Source organism: Eubalaena glacialis, chromosome 9 (genome assembly GCF_028564815.1).
Source record: "Eubalaena glacialis isolate mEubGla1 chromosome 9, mEubGla1.1.hap2.+ XY, whole genome shotgun sequence".
NCBI classification, from domain to species: domain Eukaryota; kingdom Metazoa; phylum Chordata; class Mammalia; order Artiodactyla; family Balaenidae; genus Eubalaena; species Eubalaena glacialis.
The window spans coordinates 82,308,610-82,329,026 of record NC_083724.1 but is presented as its reverse complement, the minus strand read 5'-3'; the positions used below and the strand labels follow the sequence as shown (position 1 = coordinate 82,329,026).

The window sequence follows — 20,417 nt, the reverse complement described above, 5'->3', positions numbered from 1 at the left end:
AGCAAGTTGTGCTGTCATTCAGTTTTTTGAGCCATGCTGGTTTGGTTTTTCTTGTTTTCTAAACCCTTTGGTTAAATTTTAACCTTTTTTAAAAAAAGCCTTTTTTTGTTGAGGGGTGGAGGGAGTCTTTTTGTCCTTGTCTTTAATAGCTGGTGGTTTGCTTATGTGTAAGGGGTGCTGTTTTCTTCCTTAGTTAGAGGTGAAGAGAATGGAATTGATTGCAATCAAGGGGACAAGCCTTCAGACCGTGGCAGGAGAGCTCGTGGTAGAGGTAAGACAGAATAAGGCGGAAGGAGATGCTTGTGATCGGGAGAAGGAGGCAGGTTGTTCATATACTCAGTACATTAAGCCATGGCAGTGTACTCTGAAAGAATGGTTGATCTGAAATCTTTCGATTCATTTACTGATGCCTATGAATGAAGTGTTTGGATTATGTAATTTTGAGGAAACCTATTGGTTGTTTTCAGATGAGCTGAGAAAGGCCTTTTCTATGAATAATTTAAAACTTGAAGCTCTGACCAAAAAGTTATTAATTCTCCTATGTTGGACTTTAACAGATGTGTTTTACCCATATGATACTGTTTTTTTTTTTTAATGTTTATTTATGTATTTATTTATTTGGCTGCATTGGGTCTTAGTTGCAGCACACGGGATCTTCGTTCAGGCATGCAGGATCTTTCGTTGTGGCGTGCGGGCTTCTCTCTAGTTGTACTTTTTTTTTTTTTTTTAAAGGAAATCCTTGGTAACCAACAACTGCTTTTTTTTTTTTTTTAAGATTTAATTTTGGGACTTCCCTGGTGGTGCAGTGGTTAAGAATCCGCCTGCCAATGCAGGGGACATGGGTTCAAGCCCTGGTCTGGGAAGGTCCCACATGCCGCAGAGCAACTAAGCCCATGCGCCCCAACTACTGGGCCTGCGCTCTAGAGCCTGTGAGCTACAAGTACTGAGCCCACGTGCCACAGCTACTGAAGCCCGCACGCCTAGAGCCCGTGCTTCGCAACAAGAGAAGCCACCTCAATGAGAAGCCCATGCACCGCAACGAAGAGTAGCCCCTCCTCGCCGCAACTAGAGAAAGCCTGTGTGCAGCAATGAAGACCCAACGCAGCCAAAAATAAATAAAATTAAACCTTTTAAAAATAAATTTATTTTATTCTGTTTTATTTATTTGGCTGCTGTGGGTCTTCGTTGCTGAATGCGGGCTTTCCCTAGTTGCGGCGAGCGGGGTCTACTCGTCGTTGTGCGCGGGCTTCTCATTGCGGTGGCTTCTCTTGTTGCGGAGCACAGGCTCTAGGAGTGCGAGCTTCAGTAGCTGTGGCACGTGGGCTCAGTAGTTGTGGCTCTTTCTGACTTACACCACTCTGTATGACAGACTCTAGGTCCATCCACCTCACTACAAATAATGCAACTTGGTTTCTTTTTATGGCTGAGTAGTATCCCATTGTATATATGTGCCACATCTTCTTTATCCATTCATCTGTTGATGGACACTTAGGTTGCTTCCATGTCCTGGCTATTGTAAATAGTGCTACAGTGAACATTGTGGTACATGACTCTTTTTGAATTATGGTTTTCTCAGGGTGTATGCCCCGTAGTGGGATTGCTGGGTCATATGTTAGTTCTATTTTTAGTTTTTTAAGGAACCTCCATAGTGTTCTCCATAGTGGCTGTATCAACTTACATTCCCACCCACAGTGCAAGAGGGTTCCCTTTTCTCCACACCCTCTCCAGCATTTATTGTTCGTAGATTTTTTGATGATGGCCGTTCTGACTGGTGTGAAATGATACCTCATTGTGGTTTTGATTTGCATTTCTCTAATAATTAGTGATGTTGAGCATCCTTTCATGTGTTTGTTGGCAATCTGTATATCTTCTTTGGAGAACTGTCTATTTAGGTCTTCCACCCATTTTTGGTTGTTTTTTGGATATTGAGCTGCATGAGCTGCTTGTATATTTTGGAGATTAATCCTTTGTCAGCTGCTTCGTTTGCAAATATTTTCTCCCATTCTGAGGGTTGTCTTTTCTTCTTGTTTATGGTTTCCTTTGCTATGCAAAAGCTCTTAAGTTTCATTAGGTCCCATTTGTTTATTTCTGTTTTTATTTCCATTTCTCTAGGAGGTGGGTCAAAAAGGATCTTGCTGTGATTTATGTCATAGAGTGTTCTGCCTATGTTTTCCTCTAAGAGTTTGACAGTGTCTGGCCTTACATTTAGGTCTTTAATCCATTTTGAGTTTATTTTTGTGTATGGTGTAAGGGAGCGTTCTAATTTCATTCTTTTACATGTAGCTGTCCAGTTTTCCCAGCACCACTTATTGAAGAGGCTGTCTTTTCCCCATTGTATATTCTTGCCTCCTTTGTCAAAGATAAGATGACCATATGTGCGTGGGTTTATTTCTGGGCTTTCTATCCTGTTCCATTGATCTGTATTTCTGTTTTTGTGCCAGTACCATATTGTCTTGATTACTCTAGCTTTGTAGTACAGTCTGAAGTCAGGGAGCCTGAATTCTCCATCTCCGTTTTTCTTTCTCAAGATTGCTTTGGCTATTCGGGGTCTTTTGTGTTTCCATACACATTGTGAAATTTTTTGTTCTAGTTCTGTGAAAAATGCCATTGGTAGCTTGATAGCGATTGTATTGAATCTGTAGATTGCTTTGGGTAGTGTACTCATTTTCACAATGTTGATTCTTCCAATCCAAGAACATGGTATATCTCTCCGTTTGTATCATCTTTAATTTCTTTCATAATTGTCTTATAGTTTTCTGCATACAGGTCTTTTGTCTCCTTAGGAAGGTTTATTCCTAGGTATTTTATTCTTTTTGTTGCAGTGGTAAATGGGATTGTCTCCTTAATTTCTCTTTCAGATTTTTTGGCGTTAGTGTATAGGAACACGAGAGATTTCTGTGTATTAATTTTGTATCCTGCAACTTTACCAAATTCATTGATTATCTCTAGTAGTTTTCTGGTGCCATCTTTAGGATTATCTATGTATAGTATGTCATCTGCAAACAGTGACAGTTTTACTTTTTCTTTTCCAGTTTGTATTCTTTTATTTCTTTTTCTTCTCTGATTGCCGTGACTAGGAGTTCCAAAGCTATGTTGAATAATAGTGGAGAGTGGACATCCTTGTCTTGTTCCTGATCTTAGAGGAAATGCTTTCAGTTTTTACGATTGAGAGTGATGTTTGCTGTGGGTTTGTCATATATGGCCTTTATTATGTTGAGGTAGGTACTCTCTATGACCACTTGCTTGAGAGTTTTTATCATAAATATGGGTGTTGAATTTTGTCAAAAGCTTTTTCTGCATCCATTGACATGATCATATGGTTTTTCTTCTTCAGTTTGTTAATATGGTGTATCACATTGATTGATTTGCATATATTGAAGAATCCTTGCATCCCTGGGATAAAATCCCACTTGATCATGGTGTATGATCTTTTTAATGTGTTGCTGGATTCTGTTTGCTAGTATTTTGTTGAGGATTTTTGCATCTATATTCATAAGTGATATTGGTCTGTAATTTTCTTTTTTTGTAGTATCTTTGTCTGGTTTTGGTATCAGGGTGATGGTGGCCTCATAGAATGAGTTTGGGAATGTTCCTCCCCCTGCAATTTTTTGGAAGAGTTTGAGAAGGATGGGTGTTAGCTCTTCTCTAAATGTTTGATAGAATTCACCTGTGAAGCCATCTGGTCCTGGACTTTTGTTTTTTGGAAGATTTTTATTCACAGTTTCAATTTCATTGCTTGTGATTGGTCTGTTCATATTTTCTCTTTCTTCCTGGTTCAGTCTTGGAAGGTTATACCTTTCTAAGAATTTGTCCATTTCTTCCAGGTTGTCCATTTTATTGGCATAGAGTTGCTTGTAGTAGTCTCTTAGGATGCTTTGTATTTCTGCGGTGTCTGTTGTAACTTCTCCTTTTTCATTTCTTAATTTTATTGATTTGAGTCCTCTCCCTCTTTTTCTTGATGAGTCTGGCTAAAGGTTTATCAGTTTTGTTTATCTTCTCAAAGAACCAGCTTTTAGTTTTATTGATCTTTGCTATTGTTTTCTTTGTTTCTATTTCATTTATTTCTGCTCTGATCTTTATGGTTTCTTTCCTGCTACTAACTTTGGGTTTTGTTTGTTCCTCTTTCTCTAGTTCCTTTAGGTGTAAGGTTAGATTGTTTGTTTGAGATTTTTCTTGTTTCTTAAGGTAGGATTGTATTGCTATAAATTTCCCTCTTAGAACTACTTTTGCTGCATCCCATAGGTTTTGGATCGTTGTGTTTTCATTGTCATTTGTCTCTAGGTATTTTTTTATTTCCTCTTTGATTTCTTCAGTGATCTCTTGGTTATTTAGTAACATATTGTTTAGCCTCCATGTGTTTGTGTTTTTTACGCTTTTTCCCCTGTAATTCATTTCTAATCTCATAGCGTTGTGGTCAGAAAAGATGCTTGATATGATTTCAATTTTCTTAAATTTACGGAGGCTTGATTTGTGACCCAAGATGTGATCTATCCTGGAGAATGTTCTGTGTGCACTTGAGAAGAAAGTGTAATCTGCTGTTTTCAGATGGAATGTCCTATAAATATCAATTAAATCTATCTGGTCTATTGTGTCATTTAAAGCTTGTGTTTCCTTATTAATTTTCTGTCTCGATGATCTGCCCATTGGTGTAAGTGGGGTGTTAAAGTCCCCCAGTATTATTGTGTTACTGTCGACTTCATCTTTTTTAGCTGTTGGCATTTGCCTTATGTATTGAGGTGCTCCTATGTTGGGTTCATATATATTTATAATTGTTATATCTTCTTCTTGGATTGATCCCTTGATCATTATGTAGTGTCCTTCCTTGTCTCTTGTAACATTCTTTATTTTAAAGTCTATTTTATCTGATATAAGTATTGCTACTCTAGCTTTCTTTTTCCATTTGCATGGAATATCTTTTTCTATCACCTCCCTTTCAGTCTGTGTGTGTCCCTAGGCCTGAAGTGGGTCTCTTGTAGAGAGCATATATATGGGTCTTCTTTTTGTATCCATTCAGCGAGCCTGTGTCTTTTGGTTGGAGCATTTAATCCATTAACATTTACGGTAATTATCGATATGTATGTTCCTATTACCATTTTCTTAATTTTGGGTTTGTTTTTTTAGGTCTTTTTCTTCTCTTGTGTTTTCCACTTAGAGAAATTCTTTTAGCATTTGTTGTAGAGCTGGTTTGGTGGTGCTGAATTCTCTTAGCTTTTGCTTGTCTGTAAAGCTTTTGATTTCTCCGTCGAATCTGAATGAGATCCTTGCCGGGTAGAGTAATCTTGGTTGTAGGTTCTTCCCTTTCATCACTTTAAATATATCGTGACACTCCCTTCTGGCTTGTAGAGTTTTTGCTGAGAAATCAGCTGTTAACCTTAATGGGAGTTCCCTTGTATGTTATTTGTCATTTTTCCCTTGTTGCTTTTAATAATTTTTCTTTTCTTTAATTTTTATCAATTTAATTACTATGTATCTCGGCGTGTTTCTCCTTGGGTTTATCCTGCCTGGGACTCTCTGCGCTTCCTGGACTTGGGTGGCTATTTCCCTTACCATGTTAAGGAAGTTTTCGACTGTAATCTCTTCAGATATTTTCTTGGGTCCTTTCTCTCTCTCTTCTCCTTCTGGGACCCCTATAATGCAAATGTTGGTGCGTTTAATGTTGTCCCAGAGGTCTTTTAGGCTGTATTCATTTTTTTCATTCTTTTTTCTTTATTCTGTTCCGCAGCAGTGAATTCCACCATTCTATCTCTGAGGTCATGTATCTGTTCTTCTGCCTCAGTTATTCTGCTGTTGATTCCTTCTAGTGTATTTTTCATTTCAGTTATTTTATTGTTCATCTCTGTTTGTTTGTTCTTTAATCCTTCTAGGTCTTTGTTAAACATTTCTTGCATCTTCTTGATCTTTGCCTCCATTCTTTTTCCAAGGTCCTGGATCATCTTCACTATCATTGTTCTGAATTCTTTTTCTGGAAGGTTGCCTATCTCCACTTCATTTAGTTGTGTTTCTGGGGTTTTATCTTGTTCCTTTCTCTGGTACAAAGTTCTCTGCCTTTTCATTTTGTCTATCTTTCTGTGAATGTGGTTTTTGTTCCACAGGTTGCAGTATTGTAGTTCTTCTTGCCTCTGGTGGATGAGGCTATCTAAGAGGCTTGTGCAAGTTTCCTGATGGGAGGGACTGGTGTTGGGTAGAGCTGGGTGTTGCTCTGGTGGGCAGGGCTCAGTAAAGTTTTAATCCACTTGTCTGCTGATGTGTGGGGATGAGTTCCCTCCCTGTTGGTTGTTTGGCCTGAGGTGACCCAGCACTGGAGACTCTGGGAGGGCTCTTGCCAAGGATTACTTCCCAGAACTTCTGTGACAGTGTCCTTGTCCTCAGAGTGAACCACAGCCACCCCCTGCCACTGCAGGAGACCCTCTAACACTAGCAGGTAGGCCTGCTTCAGTCTCCTATGGGGTCACTGCTCCTTACCCCGGGTCCTGATGTGCACACTACTTCGTGTGTGCCCTCCAAGAGTGGAGTCTCTTTTTACCCCAGTCCTGTTGAAGTCCTGCAATCAAATCCCGCTAGCCTTCAAAGTCTGATTCTCTAGGAATTCCTCCTCCCATCGCCCGACCCCCAGGTTTGGAAGCCTGACATGGGGCTCAGAACCTTTACTCCAGTGGGTGGACTTTTGTGGTATAAGTGTTCTCCAGTTTGTGAGTCACCCACCCAGTGGTTATGGGATTTGATTTTATTGTGATTGCGCCCCTCCTACCGTCTCATTGCGGCTTCTCCTTTGTCTTTGGATATGGGGTATCTTTTTTGGTGAGTTGCAGTGTTTTCCCGTCGATGATTGTTCAGCAGTTAGTTGTGATCCCAGTGCTCTCGCAAGAGGGAGTGAGCACACGTCCTTCCACTCTACCATCTTGAACCAGTCTTGGTCCTTGTTTTTTTTAAATCCACTTTATATATAGTAGTGTATATATGTTAATCCTACGCCCCCCCCACCTCCTTATGTTTACTTTTTTTTTTTTTTTTAAGAATTTTTTGATGTGGACCAGTTTTAAAGTCTTTATTGAATTTGTTACAGTATTGTTTCTGTTTTATGTTTTGGTTTTTTGGCCGTGAGGCATGTGGGATCTTAGCTCCCCGACCAGGGATCGAACCCTCACCCCCTGCATTGGAAGGCGAAGTCTTAACTACTGGACCTCCAGTGGAAGTCCCCTTATGTTTACTTTTTTTTTTTTTTTAATTTATTTATTTTTGGCTGCGTTGGGTCTTTGTTGCTGCGTGCGACATTTCTCTAGTTGTGGCCAGTGGGGGCTACTCTTTGTTGCGGTGCACGGCTTCTCATTGCGGTGGCTTCTCTTGTTGCGGAGCATGGGTTCTAGGCATGCGGGCTTCAGTAGTTGTGGCATGCAGGCTTAGTAGTTGTGGCGCGTGGGCTTAGTTGCTCTGCGGCATGTGGGATCTTCCTGGACCAGGGCGTGAACCTATGTGCCCTGCATTGGCAGGCGGATTCTTAACCACTGCGCCACCAGGGAAGCCTCCTTATGTTTACTTTTAAGGAAGGTTGTAAAGTAGTGGGTAAGGGACTCAGATTGACTTTTTTTTTTTTTTTTTTTTTTTGGCTGTGCTGCGTGGCTTGTGGGATCTTAGTTCCTGGACTAGGGATTGAACCCCAAGCCCTCACAGTGAAAGTGCCAAGTCCTAACCAGTGGACTGCCGGGGAATTCCCAGATTGACTGTTTATAAACCCAGTTAGATGTTAAAAAAATCAGTCCACCCTCTTCCACATATATATAAACTCTAGTGAGGTGTAATTTTTATATTATTAGCTGATATTTAAACATGTTTAAACAAGCTGTTGAAGAGTAGCGGTCTGTGTCTAGGGATTTCTTAGAATCGTTATCCCAAGTTCAACACAGGGCAAGAAGAGAGAAAACATTCAGTAGCCAGTATGCACAAAAACAATTATTTTGCTTGGTGAATATTAGTAAAGTACAGTTTGATAATAAGTGAATAGTGGTGCAAGACAAATAATTTGTCCCTTTCATAATTAAAGGATAAGTGTCCTTTGTTTTATGTGTTTAATATGTCCCTTTCCAGAAGTTTGGTTGTAAGTTATTTAATGTCTTAATCTACTCTCTCATGGTGTGTTGAATTAACCTTAAAACAGTTGATTGTACTATCCCTTTCCAGTTATTTGTGATCTGTTGGGTAGTATGCAGATTTTAAAATGCATCCTTAAAAAACAAGTACGTGGTTTAAAGTGTGTACTTCAAAAATGATTCTTTAAGGTCTCCATTGCCTTTATTCTTTAATTTTGACCATACTTGTGGGCAGCTGTTGCTGACTTCACATTGGCTCTCCCTCAGAACAGTAATCTGTGTTCATGATTAAATTAGCTAAAATGTTAAGCTGCTAAAATTTTAATAAATCACCCCTTTCCTCCTTAATTTTTGCCTTATCTGCACAGTGTTAGCATAAAGAGTATTATGAAACAGCATGGATTTAATATGCTAATGCACACTTTTTTGGTAATTTATGTTGAGAATTTGGTAATCTCTGTATTAAATAAAAAATCACGTATATAAAATGGGAGTATATTTTACTCCCATTTCATGGAAAGTATAAACTGTAGCAAATGAAATAAAATTAAGTTCCATTTATACACCTAGTTTTTCTGTACCTTTCCCTGAATGTTTTCTCTGCAGAGGAGCAAGAATCAGCGTGACACTTGTAACAGATCATTTTTCTATGATTCATTTAAAGTTTGTGGAAAGGTAGCTTGTGAGTTGTGTGTTTTTGTGAGAAAACAGCCTCTTCAGAAGAGGAGAGTAGCAGCTGTGGTAGGCTGTCGTTAGTGTTCTGGGCTTTGCTTTTTGGAAAGTAAGCCTGGTAGTTGGTGTGAAAACCTTTGGAACTTTATAAATGTTGACCATTCATAGGTACTTGGCCATCAAATAATACTGTGTTTTGTGTACAAAATGTGGAATTTAACTGATACTTATAAAGTACCTTATCCTGACTTAATCCTGAGTTTAGATTGAAGACCATGTTAATAATCTGTGAGTTTGGGAGTATTCTTTTCTTTTCTTTTTTTTTTTATATTGGAGCATAGTCTATTAACAATGTTGTATTAGTTTCAGGTGTACAGCAAAGTGATTCAGTTATACATATACATGTATCTATTCTTTTTCAAATTGTTTTCCCATTTAGGTTATTACTGAATATTGAGCAAAGTTCCCTGTGCTATATAGTAGGTCCTTGTTGGTTATCTATTTTAAATATAGTAGTGTGTACATGTCAATCTCAAACTCAGATTAGGAGTATTCTTGACAAAGTTCTTCATCATGTGCCATGTTAGTTAGTAAAAAATAATATAATTCTGTGTTCCAGGATGGAACTACTTGCTCTTGTGTAAGAAGTTACAATATAATCAAGCCACTCCGCTAACTTTTTTTTTTTTTAATTTTTATTTTTGGCTACGTTGGGTCTTCATTGCTGCACGCGGGCTTTCTCTAGTTGCAGCGAGCAGGGGCTACTCTCCTTTGCGGTGTGTGGGCTTCTCATTGCAGTGGCTTCTCTTGTTGCGGAGCACGGGCTCTAGGCGCAAAGGCTTCAATAGTTGTGGCACGTGGGCTCGGTAGTTGTGGCTCACAGGCTCTAGAGCACAGGCTCAGTAGTTGTGGCACATGGGCTTAGTTGCTCCATGGCATGTGGGATCTTCCTGGACCAGGGCTCAAACCCGTGTCCTTTGCATTGGCAGGCGGATTCTTAACCACTGCGCCACCAGGGAAGCCCTGTTCTTCTACTTTTAAAACTAACTAATTTATGAATATGGCCTATATAATATAATTGAAAGGTTAATTGTTGAGCACCTACTAGGTGCTGACATTCTAGTTTTAATTCTTGAATTTTCTATAATGCCTTCTCAGGTCCTGGTACAAAAAGTATTTTACAAAATGCAGTGCTCTAAAATTAGTTGCTGAACAACTAGGTTATTTCCTGTAATTGAATAGTAATATTATTATTATGCCTCTAAATATGAGTCCGTGAAAAAAAATCCATGTTTATGACATTGGGGTTACATATCAGTCTTTAACGCAACAACTGATACTTAGGTACCTATTATATTGTTGAACATACTGCTGTGCATAAGACATGGTTCCTCACATCCTCAGTGGGGAAGGAGGAGAGACAATCAAGTAAAAGCACTGTTCGACTTACTTAAGAAAATGATTGGTGATGTGATCAACTGTCAATAGGGTTTCCTTTAGATGGACCTAGGGAGGTCTCTGAGGAGATGGGATTTAAAGTGAGGAGGAAGAAAGCCATGTGAAAATCTGGGTAGGAACATTCTGTGTAGAAGGATCAGCTTAGCTAGTGCAAACATGAAGAACAACTTAGATTTTTCACAGAATAAAATGTATTCACTGGAATATAAAATATACATATAAGTGCTCAGGGTACGGTTTTAACATTTTACTTTGAAATAAAAAAGCACAGCAGAATTTTGCATAGTGTTTACCCAGAGTCCCCAAACTTTAATATTTTGCTACATTTGCTACATTTTCTCTCTGTATGTACATATTACTGTTTTTTTCTGAAACCCTTGTGTGTTCATTTCAAACATAATGCCATTTTACCCCTTAATATTTTAGTGTGTAACTCCTAAGAAAAAATATATTGTCTTAAAGAGCTACCTTAAAATGATAAAATCAGGAAATTACCATTGATACAATGTATAGGCCTTATTCAAAAATTTCCAGTTATCCTGCTAATGTTCTTTATAACAAAAAGCAAATATTCTGGTCCAGGATCCAGTCTGGGATCACACACAGTATTTAGTTCCCATGTCTGTGTAGTGTCCTTCAATGTAGAACAGTTCATCAATCTGGAATAGTCTTTCTTTGTCTTTCATGCCCTTGACACTTTGGAAGTATCTCTTTTGTAGAATGTCCTTCATTAACAAACTGAGAAGTTTCCTCATGATTAGATTCATGTTACCAGTTTTTGGCTGGAATGCCACAGAATGATATAGCTGTACCTCATATTAGAGGGTACATGATACAGATTTATCCCATTGCTAGTGATGTTAGCTTTGATTACTTAAGGAAAGTGGTTTCTGCCAAGTTTCTCCTTTATAAAGTTACTCCCTCCTTCTTTGTAATTAATACATATTTTTTGGGGGGAGTGCTCTGAGACTGTGTAAATAACCGTTTTCCCATCAGACTTTTATTCACTGGTATTAGAATCCATTAATTCTTTCCTGAAATAATTATTGTGGCACATTTATAATCAGACTTCTTTGCTAAGGAAAAGCTAATATATGAGATATGAGGATAAGACTCTAAGCTCTCTTCCTCACTGAGTCCCTGGGGCATTTGCTGTTGTCATTTGACTCATTTATGCTACTTTGCGGTTGGGGAAGACGAATTCCTATCTCTGTGGATAAACCCTGACCCAGGGACAAAGAGGCACAACTTGCCTGAGTCCTAAGTCTCTGAGCCACACAAGCCCCAGAGGTGCCCTGTTCGCTTTGTGGGCTGAACAGGTCTCTGGGCAGGTGGGCAGCTTGTGGTCAACACAGCAACCATCTTTATCATTGAACTAGCCCTGAAAATCTGGGAACTTTTGTCTGTACAAAAAACTTTAGAACTACTCAGCATTTTAAAGATCATGACCCAGAGTGTGCAGTGATAAATTCAAGAGCACACACTTTCTGGTGCATTTGGCTGTTATCAAAGCCCTGCTTACAGTCTCCTGGGGGTGAAGGAAAGGGATTGCTTTCTATCTTCTTATTTTTCTTTAGGTTGCACATGTTCGGCCCCAGGGGGGATATCTGCTATTTAGATTTGCCTTCTCCACTAGAGGTGGTTAGCTGTACTCTGTGTTTTGGCTTTTTTCAAGGGAAATGGGCAACTTTTCTACTCTGGCTCTCAGTGTAAGACATAAATATTAAACAATTAAAAACTTGAGCAATTATTCAACATAGATGTAGTGCAGAGTCACTAGCGAGACCTCTATGAGTAAAGGTTTAGCATTTATCATAACATTGGTTTATTCTTTATGATAATTTACTTTAATGGTGTTTTTCTCAATTATAAGAACCCAGGTCTTTCTTCTGAGCTGTTAGTGAAAACAGCTATTTGTACCAGATAACAATATAGGAAAATGTATATACACAGAAAACAATGTTACTGGTAGCGTTACTAGCCAGGTGAATAGGGAGGAACAATTTTGTTAGCTTGCTAAAGTGTACATGAAGATGGATTTGATTTTTTTAAATGTACCTAAGATAGTTGGCTTGTTTGTGTTTCATACTTGGGTGCGGCTACTGCTCTCTGGAGACATGGAGATATTTAGTTGATACTGACTTTTTCCAGGGGACTTGCAGGATTTCTTGAATTTTTGGCCTTAGGATATGTTTTTCTTTTATAAATTCCTTTCTTCTCTTTCATGTACATCTTGCTTTCTGGCTCAAGTATTAGATAATTGTTTAATGATTTCTTAGCAGAATCCTTTTTTAAAAAATTGCCACTATTTTCTTAATATTTAACCACTGTTAAATATTAAATATTGGTACCTTTTGTCACACAGTTTGCCACTGAATGGGTACACATGAATGCACTTAATCAAGAGCAGTTGTGTTGTTTCTTTTGCTTTCTTCACTGGTAACAGTGTTTATTATAGCCCTCTAAAATTTCTTGAGATGTAATTTACATACTGTACAATTCACCCATTTACATTGCATAATTCAGTGGTTTTTAGTATATTTTTAGAATTATGCAACCATCACCATAATCAATTTCATAACATTTTCATCACCTCGAAAAGAATATCCCATACCCTTTAAGTATCAATTCCCAATTCCTTCATCACCCCCCCACCATCCCAGCAGTAAACAACTGGTAATCTACTTCCTGTGTTTATAGATTCTCCTGTTCTGGACATACGATGTAAATGGAATCTAGTAATATGTGCTCTTTTGTGACTGGCTTCTTTGACCTAGCTTAATGTTTTAAAGATTCATTGATGTTCTCCCACATACCAGCACAATGTTGTAGCATGTATAAGTACTTCATTTCTTTTTATAGCCAAATAATATTCCATTGTATGGACATACTAAAGTTTGTTTGCTTTTTTTTTTTTACAGTTAAGTGTTTTATGTCCTGAGAATTGGTTTTCTTATATGATGACTCTCCTCTCCCCACCCTACCACCTCTCTTAACTGTAAGGAATTTGGGGTTGTAGTCTTGCCAAAACCTGTTCATTGAAAGCTTTCTTCTTAGAGTTAGGTTTTGTTTTTTTTTTAAACCCAAGTTCCCAACCTTCTTTTAGATGTACCTGAAGTCTTACCTTTGCCTTTCGACGGTGTTAAAATAGATAGTAGCCACTAATATGCATTATTAGAATTCTTCCACTTTTTAGGACATTTCCCTCTATTCCCCTGTCTCTGGGGATAGGGTAGATTTTTGTCAAGACTGTATCTTTTAATAGTTTAACTTGAACTACTGGATAAGTTAACTGTACATGATTAAATACACATTTAGTTATTTTGGCATGGCTAACATATCCCTTGGCAACCACCTTTTTCTGAATTTGAGTACTCTTACACACCTCATCTAAGTGGAATCATGAAATATTTGTCCTTTTGTGACTGGCTTGTTTCACTTAGCAAAATGTCCTCAAGGTTCATCCACATTGTAGCATTTGTCAGAATTTCCTTCTGTTTTTTTTTTTTTCTTTTTTTATAATTTATTTATTTTATTTTTGGCTGCATTGGGTCTTTGTTGCTGCATGCAGGCTTTTCTCTGGTTGTGGCGAGTGGGGTCTACTCATCATTGTGGTGCGTGGGCTTCTCATTGTGGTGGCTTCTCTTGTGAAGCACGGGCTCTAGGCACACGGGCTTCAGTAGTTGTGGCATGCGGGCTCAGTAACTGTGGCTCGCAGGCTCAGTAGTTGTGGCGCATGGGTTTAGTTGCTCTGCAGCACGTGGGATCTTCCCGGACCAGGGCTCGAACCCGTGTCCCCTGCATTGGCAGGTGGATTCTTAACCACTGTGCCACCAGGGAAACCCCTTCCTTCCTTTTTAGGGCTGAATAATATTACATTGTATGTATATGCCACATTCATTCATCAGTGGACACTTAGGTTGATTCTACCCTTTGGCTATTGTGAGTAAAGCTGCTATGAACGTGAACATGGGTGTACAAGTATCTCTTCAAGACCCTACTTTCAAATTCTCTTGGATACATATACCCACAAGTGGAATTGCAGGATCATATAATTCTATTTTTTTTCCTTAAAAAAATTTTTCTTAAATTTTATATTGGACTACAGTTGACTTATAATGTTGTGTTAGTTTCAGGTGTACAGCAAAGTGCTTCAGTTATACCTATACATGTATCTATTCTTTTCAATTTCTTTCCCATTTAGGTTATTACAGAATATTGAGCAGAGTTCCCTGTGCTATAAGGATCATATAGTTCTATTTTTAATTTTTGGGGAAATTGCCATACTGTTTTCCACAGTGGCTACACTATTGTACATTCCCATGAAACAGTGTACAAAGGCTTTAGTTTCTCTACATCTTTGCCAACACTTATTTTCTCTGCTCTCTCTCTCTCTCTTTCTCTGTCTCTCACTCGTAGCCATTGTAATGGGTGCCACATTGCCCTCATGATTAGTGATGTTGAGAATATTTTCATCTGCTTATTGATCATTTTTATATCATATTTGGAGAAATGTCTATTCAAGTCCCTTGCCCATTTTTTAATCTGGTTGTTTGTTTTGTTAGAGAGTTGTAGAATTTCGTTATGTATTCTCAGTGTTACTCTCTTATCAAATGTAGAATGTGTAAATATTCTTTGGGTTGCCTTTTTACTCTGTTCATGTCTTTTGATACACCAGTTTAAAGTCTAATTTTTTCCTTTTCTTGCCTGAGTCTTTGGTGTCATATCCAAGAAATCATTACCAAATTCAGTGTCAAGAAGCTTTTGCTCTATATTTTCTTCTAAGGGTTGTATAGTTTTAGCTCTTGTATTTAGGTCTTTAATCCACAATTTAGGATTCAATTAAGAAAAACTGGAGAGTCACTGAATAAAACTATTTCTTCTTGCTTGCTCTCTTGTTTGCTGCCCTTTTGGTCATCGGTCAGAATCTAGTATTAAAAATGGTATGTAATAACACCTTCAGGGGCTTCCCTAGTGGTGCAGTGGTTAAGAATCCGCCTGCCAATGCAGGGGACATGGGTTCGATCCCTGGTCCGGGAAGATCCCACATGTCACGGGGCAGCTAAGCCCGTGTGCCGCAACTACTGAGCCTGTGCTCTAGAGCCCGTGAGCCACAACTACTGAGCCCACGTGCTGCAACTACTGAAGCCCACACCTAGAGCCCATGCTCCGCAACAAGAGAAGCCACTGCAATGAGAAGCCCATGCACCGCAACGAAGAGTAGCCCCTGCTCGCCGCGACTAGAGAAAGCCCGCGGCCAGCAATGCAGACCCAGTGCAGCCAAAAATAAATAAAAAAAAAAAATTTATATATATATAAAACCTGCCCGTGTTAAGCTGCTAAATATGACAAATGTTGTACAAGCAGAATTAAATTCTTTTCTATCCTTTGAGAGCAATAACTGTAGATATTTGTGTCGTTAGGGACCAGCAGATTGGGTGCACTGGTTGGGAATGTTGGTGCTGTTAGGAACAGTGACAGTAATGTTTGGGTAGGTATGTAAGGGATGAAGTTGGTAGAATTATAGTTGTGTAGGACATAAGTAGTATTTTTACACTATATTTTTTTAAAAGGATTTGGACGTGGCAGAGGGAGAGGGGCAGGAAGATTCTCAACCCAAGGCATGGGGTAAGTCTTAGCCATCCTATTTTTGAAGTTATTACCTTCTCTAGTTTTAAAGAGGCAATACTGAAAAAGCGAAATAACACAAATAAAATTGTATTGCAGTAGGCCTTAGAGCAGTTCTCTAGCCTTGGCTTTATCGACATTTTGGATTGGATAATAGTTTGTTGAGGTGGTGGGGTTCCCTTTACATTGTAGGATGTTTAGCAACATCCCTGGCCTCTCCCTACTAGATGCCAGTAGCACCCCTCCTCAAGTTGTGACAATCAAAAATGTCTCCAGACATCGCCAAATGTTCCCTGGGAGGGAGGTGCACAGCCACCCCAGTTGAAAACCATTGCTTAAGAGTTATGTTGGTAAAATCCAGCAATTGTCTTTGAATGGTAAGTAAATGCAATGTTTTTGTTTTGTTTTGTTTTTTATGAAAAGCAATCATTTTTATCTTGAATTGTAATAGTGAAGGATGAGTATATTGTTATTAAATAGATGGTATGATCAGTTATTTATTCATTATTTCTGGTTCTTTCACTTTTTGCTGTTATCCAAAACATTAGCTCCCCCCGATCTTTATAAAAAGTTTTTAAGCTTCTTATAGAGGCCATAAGTAGATGACAGTCAAGAAAGGAAAAGTCCTTTGTTTCTCCATATCTCCAGGGCAGCACTGTTGGGGGTCACTGCCTTCAGGTGGCGACTCCTGCCATCTCTGTTTTCTGCCTGAGCTCCCTGTGGACAAAGGAAGGATGAAAACACAGGGAGCAAACTGGCCGGAACATATGAACGTATGTGCCCAACCCAGTAGCTTTACACAATTTTGTGGATTTTGCTGTCTACTTTAAAAAATACTCTTGTGGTTCTTTTTGTCAGTGACACCCCAATAACGCTGAAAAAATTTTTTTAAAATTCTGTTGTGAAAATTTTAGCAGTGCTGTTTAATTTGGCTCTAGTTAGACATCTGAATCATGGGTATTGAGGATTTTAATTTAAAAAGAGGCACTGAACAAAACGTTTTCTTTTTATTTACATCCATCTAAACAAAAAGAATCATATACTTCTATTGTAAAAAGTTCAAATCCAAAATTGGATTCTGACTTTGGAAGAAAAGACCTCTTGCCTATTTAAGTCTAGGCTTAGTTGGGAGGGGGTGGGTGGGTTTTTCATTAGAGCCATTACCCTGCCTAGAACTATTATAGGTCTCCACACTTGCTTTAGGTTGCAGAGGACAACAATTTAGGGAAGTAGGAGCATCATACAAGAGTGTATGGAAGGTTCTAGGCAACCTCTGCTTTTCAGAAGATCTGCATTCCGTTGGCGAGAAGAATTGGCTATAATTAAATAGGAGAAGGAGGGTGAAGTTTCTTATAGTGGTTCTTAGAAGGGACAGGGCTTGTTTCGGGGAAGATGATGTACAGTTAATTTTGTGATTTGCCTTTATTCTTTATTTCAAACCCAAGGACATTTAACCCTGCGGACTATTCAGATTCTCCATCTATAGATGGGTATGGGACAAAACCAGTAGTTTGGGAAGCTGCTCAGAATGGTGCAGATGAGGGAACTGGTAAGTGTCTGTTCTCACCAGAGATGTATTTTAATTGTTTGAGCTCTTAACGTACAAAGATGACATCAAAGTGTGCTGGTGGAGAAGAATGAAAAACAGGCAGCTGTCCTACCTCTGAGACTACTCTTAGCTGATTCTTACCTCCAAAGTTTCTCACTTATAAATCTCATTGACGATAAAGTATGTGGTTTACCCCTTTTGCACTCTGAAGAAGAGGCTGTAATAAATCTGTGTAAGGCAGTACAAACCCACACTCAAATCTCAGTGTCAGGGATATATAGAATTTCTTAGTGGAAGACTTGAAACAAAGTATTTACCATTCATAATGGTGAACACAAATTTGGCCAGATAAAGAGGTAGATGATGATAGATGGGTTTAGGGCAACAGTTGCTTTTGCAGATTTTTCTGTCCTGCAGTTTTAAGATTATTTCTTTACTGAAATTCACAGGTAAATACTTGTTAATTGTTAATACTTATTTATTTAATAAAGTTCTTTTAAAGATTTTTTCCTGATAATATATATGAACTGTTGTGATTATATTTATAAAAACATAATTTGACACTTCGTGAATTATAACCCAAAATATAAAAGTATAGCTCAATAATTAGCTAAAAAAGACAGTGCCACCATCACAGAAGCACAGCGAACTAGAAATCAAATATACTATCAAGAGGACCAACGAAAGTTATAAAAATGGTAATTTGAAAAGACTAGTATCAATAAAATTGATAAGTTTATTGTGAGACTTATCAAGGGAAACAGAAGAAACATATAATTTGTTGTAGGAAAGAGAAAAGGAATATTGATATTAATTATCTTTATCATCTATTATAATTAATATAGCTATTAAAAATCATCAGAAGATACTTTGTCAATAAATTTTTTGCTAACATTTGCAATTACAGATTAATCTCATTCTTCAAAACAACTGTAAAAATTTTAAGTCACAATATTGGAAATCAATTCAGTAAACTAGAAAAAGGCTAATATATCATGGCCATGTTAAGTTTATACATGATATTCAAGTTTAACATTTAAAAAATCAGACGACTCCTAGATATATACCCAAGAGAATGGAAGATACAGGTTCACATAAAAGCCAAATGTCCTTCAGTGGCTGAATGTATAAGAAAAATTATCCAGATTAGTCAGATACATAGAAACAGAAGTAGACTGGTGGCTGTTGGGGGCTGGAAATGTTTGGGAGAAATGGGGAGTGGCTAGGAATGGGTGCCAGATTTTTTTGGAGCGATGAAAATATCCTGGAATATGTACACCTTGTTGTACACCTTGTGAATATACTGAAAACCAATCAGTTCTGTGCCTTAAAAGTGTGGATTTTATGTTATGTGAGTTATATCTCAATGATAAAAGTATTATTCACCCCTTTAACAGAATAAAGGAGAAACTCCATATCATTTTCATAAGGAAAAGCATTTGACAAAACCCGACATTCATTCCCGATTTCTACAAAAGTCACAGCAGACCTCACAATTAATAGTGATGTGTAGAATATTTTTCTTTTGTAACAAGATCAAGAGGCTTACTCTCACTACTCTTACTTTTTTTTTTTTAAATAAAGGCAAAAGATTTAGTCGAACTGAAGAGAAACAGGAGGATTACTCTCATTATTTCTATCACCCCTGTACCAGAGGTCATAACCACTGAAATAAAGATTGAAAAAGAAAATAAGGGTTGGAAAGGGAGGAAAAAACCTGTTATTTCTGGCAATGATATAAAAGAATCTATAGATAAATTAATGAAATTAATTAGGAAGCTTTAAACAGTGTAGATAGTTGACAGGTAATATTTCTATAAACCATCAACAAAGAGAAAATGGAAAAAAAATTAGTGGCCTCAAAAAATATCAGATGCTTATGAAGAAGTCTAATGATGTGCAAGATAAGACTTCTAAATGAAAATATAAATTATAAAATCTTACAGTAAAATGTAAAATTGAGTGTTTGAAGAAGCATTAATAAACAGAAGGATATACCATTTATAGTAGTACAGAAACATGAAGCACTTAGGTATAAATCTGACAAAATATGTGCAAGATTTGTATGTTGAAAATTATGCAACACGATGATAAATATCAAAGATGACCCAAAAAGGGAGCAAGATACTCAGTGTTTATGAGTTGGAAGATTCAATATTATTGATATGTTGTTTCTCCCCAAATTGGTATACAGGTTCAGTACAAGTTCATTCAAAATCCTAGCAGATTTTTTGTGTGTCAGCTGTAACTTGATTCTAAAATTTTTATGGAAAAGTGTAGGTATGAACATAGCCCAAACAGTTTTGAAAACTAACAGCGTTCAAAGATTCACACTCCTTGATTTCAAGAAGTTACCCTAAAGGTACAGTAGTCAAGACTGTGAAATTGGCAAAAGCACAGAGATAGATCAATTATATAATAGCAAATCTAGAAATAAACCCACAGATACAATTGGTTTTGGACAAAGGTTCCAAGGCAATTCAATGGCATACATTATACTGTATATAAAAAATAACCAAAAGTGGATAATAGCTCTACATGTGAAACCTGAAAGCACAACTTCTAAAGAAAATACAGGGCAAATCTTAGCCACCTTGGATTAAGCAAAAATTTCTTACATAGGGCATAATAAGCATGAGTCTAAAAGAAAAACATGGTTCTTTGGAAGAGAATAAAGAGAATGAAGGAGAAGGCATAGTTTAGGAGGAAATATTTATTTAAACCTCTATTTGAAAAGGGACTTGTATACAGAATGTGTAAAGAATTATCACAACTCGTTGAGAAGAAAACAGCCTAATAAAATGAGCAATTAAAAATGAACAAAAAATGAAAAGTTGTGGAAATGGATGGTGATAATGGTTATATCACATTGTGAATTACTCAATGCCAGTGAACTGTACACTTAAAAAGGTTAGCATGGTAAATTTTATTTACCACATAAACATTATTTTACCACAATACAAACTTGACATAGAACGGTATACACATTCTGTATCTATGTCAGTTTTTTTGCTATTATATTTTAC

The 20,417-nt window shown here is 37.7% G+C and overlaps 1 protein-coding gene across 9 annotated transcripts in view; it reads left to right on the top strand.

Moving 5' to 3' along the window:
• UBAP2 (ubiquitin associated protein 2) overlaps positions 1-20,417 on the top strand; it is a 124,020-nt gene that overhangs the window by 61,296 nt on the left and 42,307 nt on the right. For 8 of the 9 annotated variants that reach the window (XM_061200501.1, XM_061200504.1, XM_061200500.1 and 5 more), the window contains exons 6-8: positions 194-271; positions 15,788-15,842; positions 17,288-17,391. In XM_061200501.1, the coding sequence (XP_061056484.1) occupies positions 194-271; positions 15,788-15,842; positions 17,288-17,391 (237 nt within the window). The remainder of the gene's footprint in view (positions 1-193; positions 272-15,787; positions 15,843-17,287; positions 17,392-20,417) is intronic. The other variant, XM_061200505.1, reaches the window with a different exon arrangement.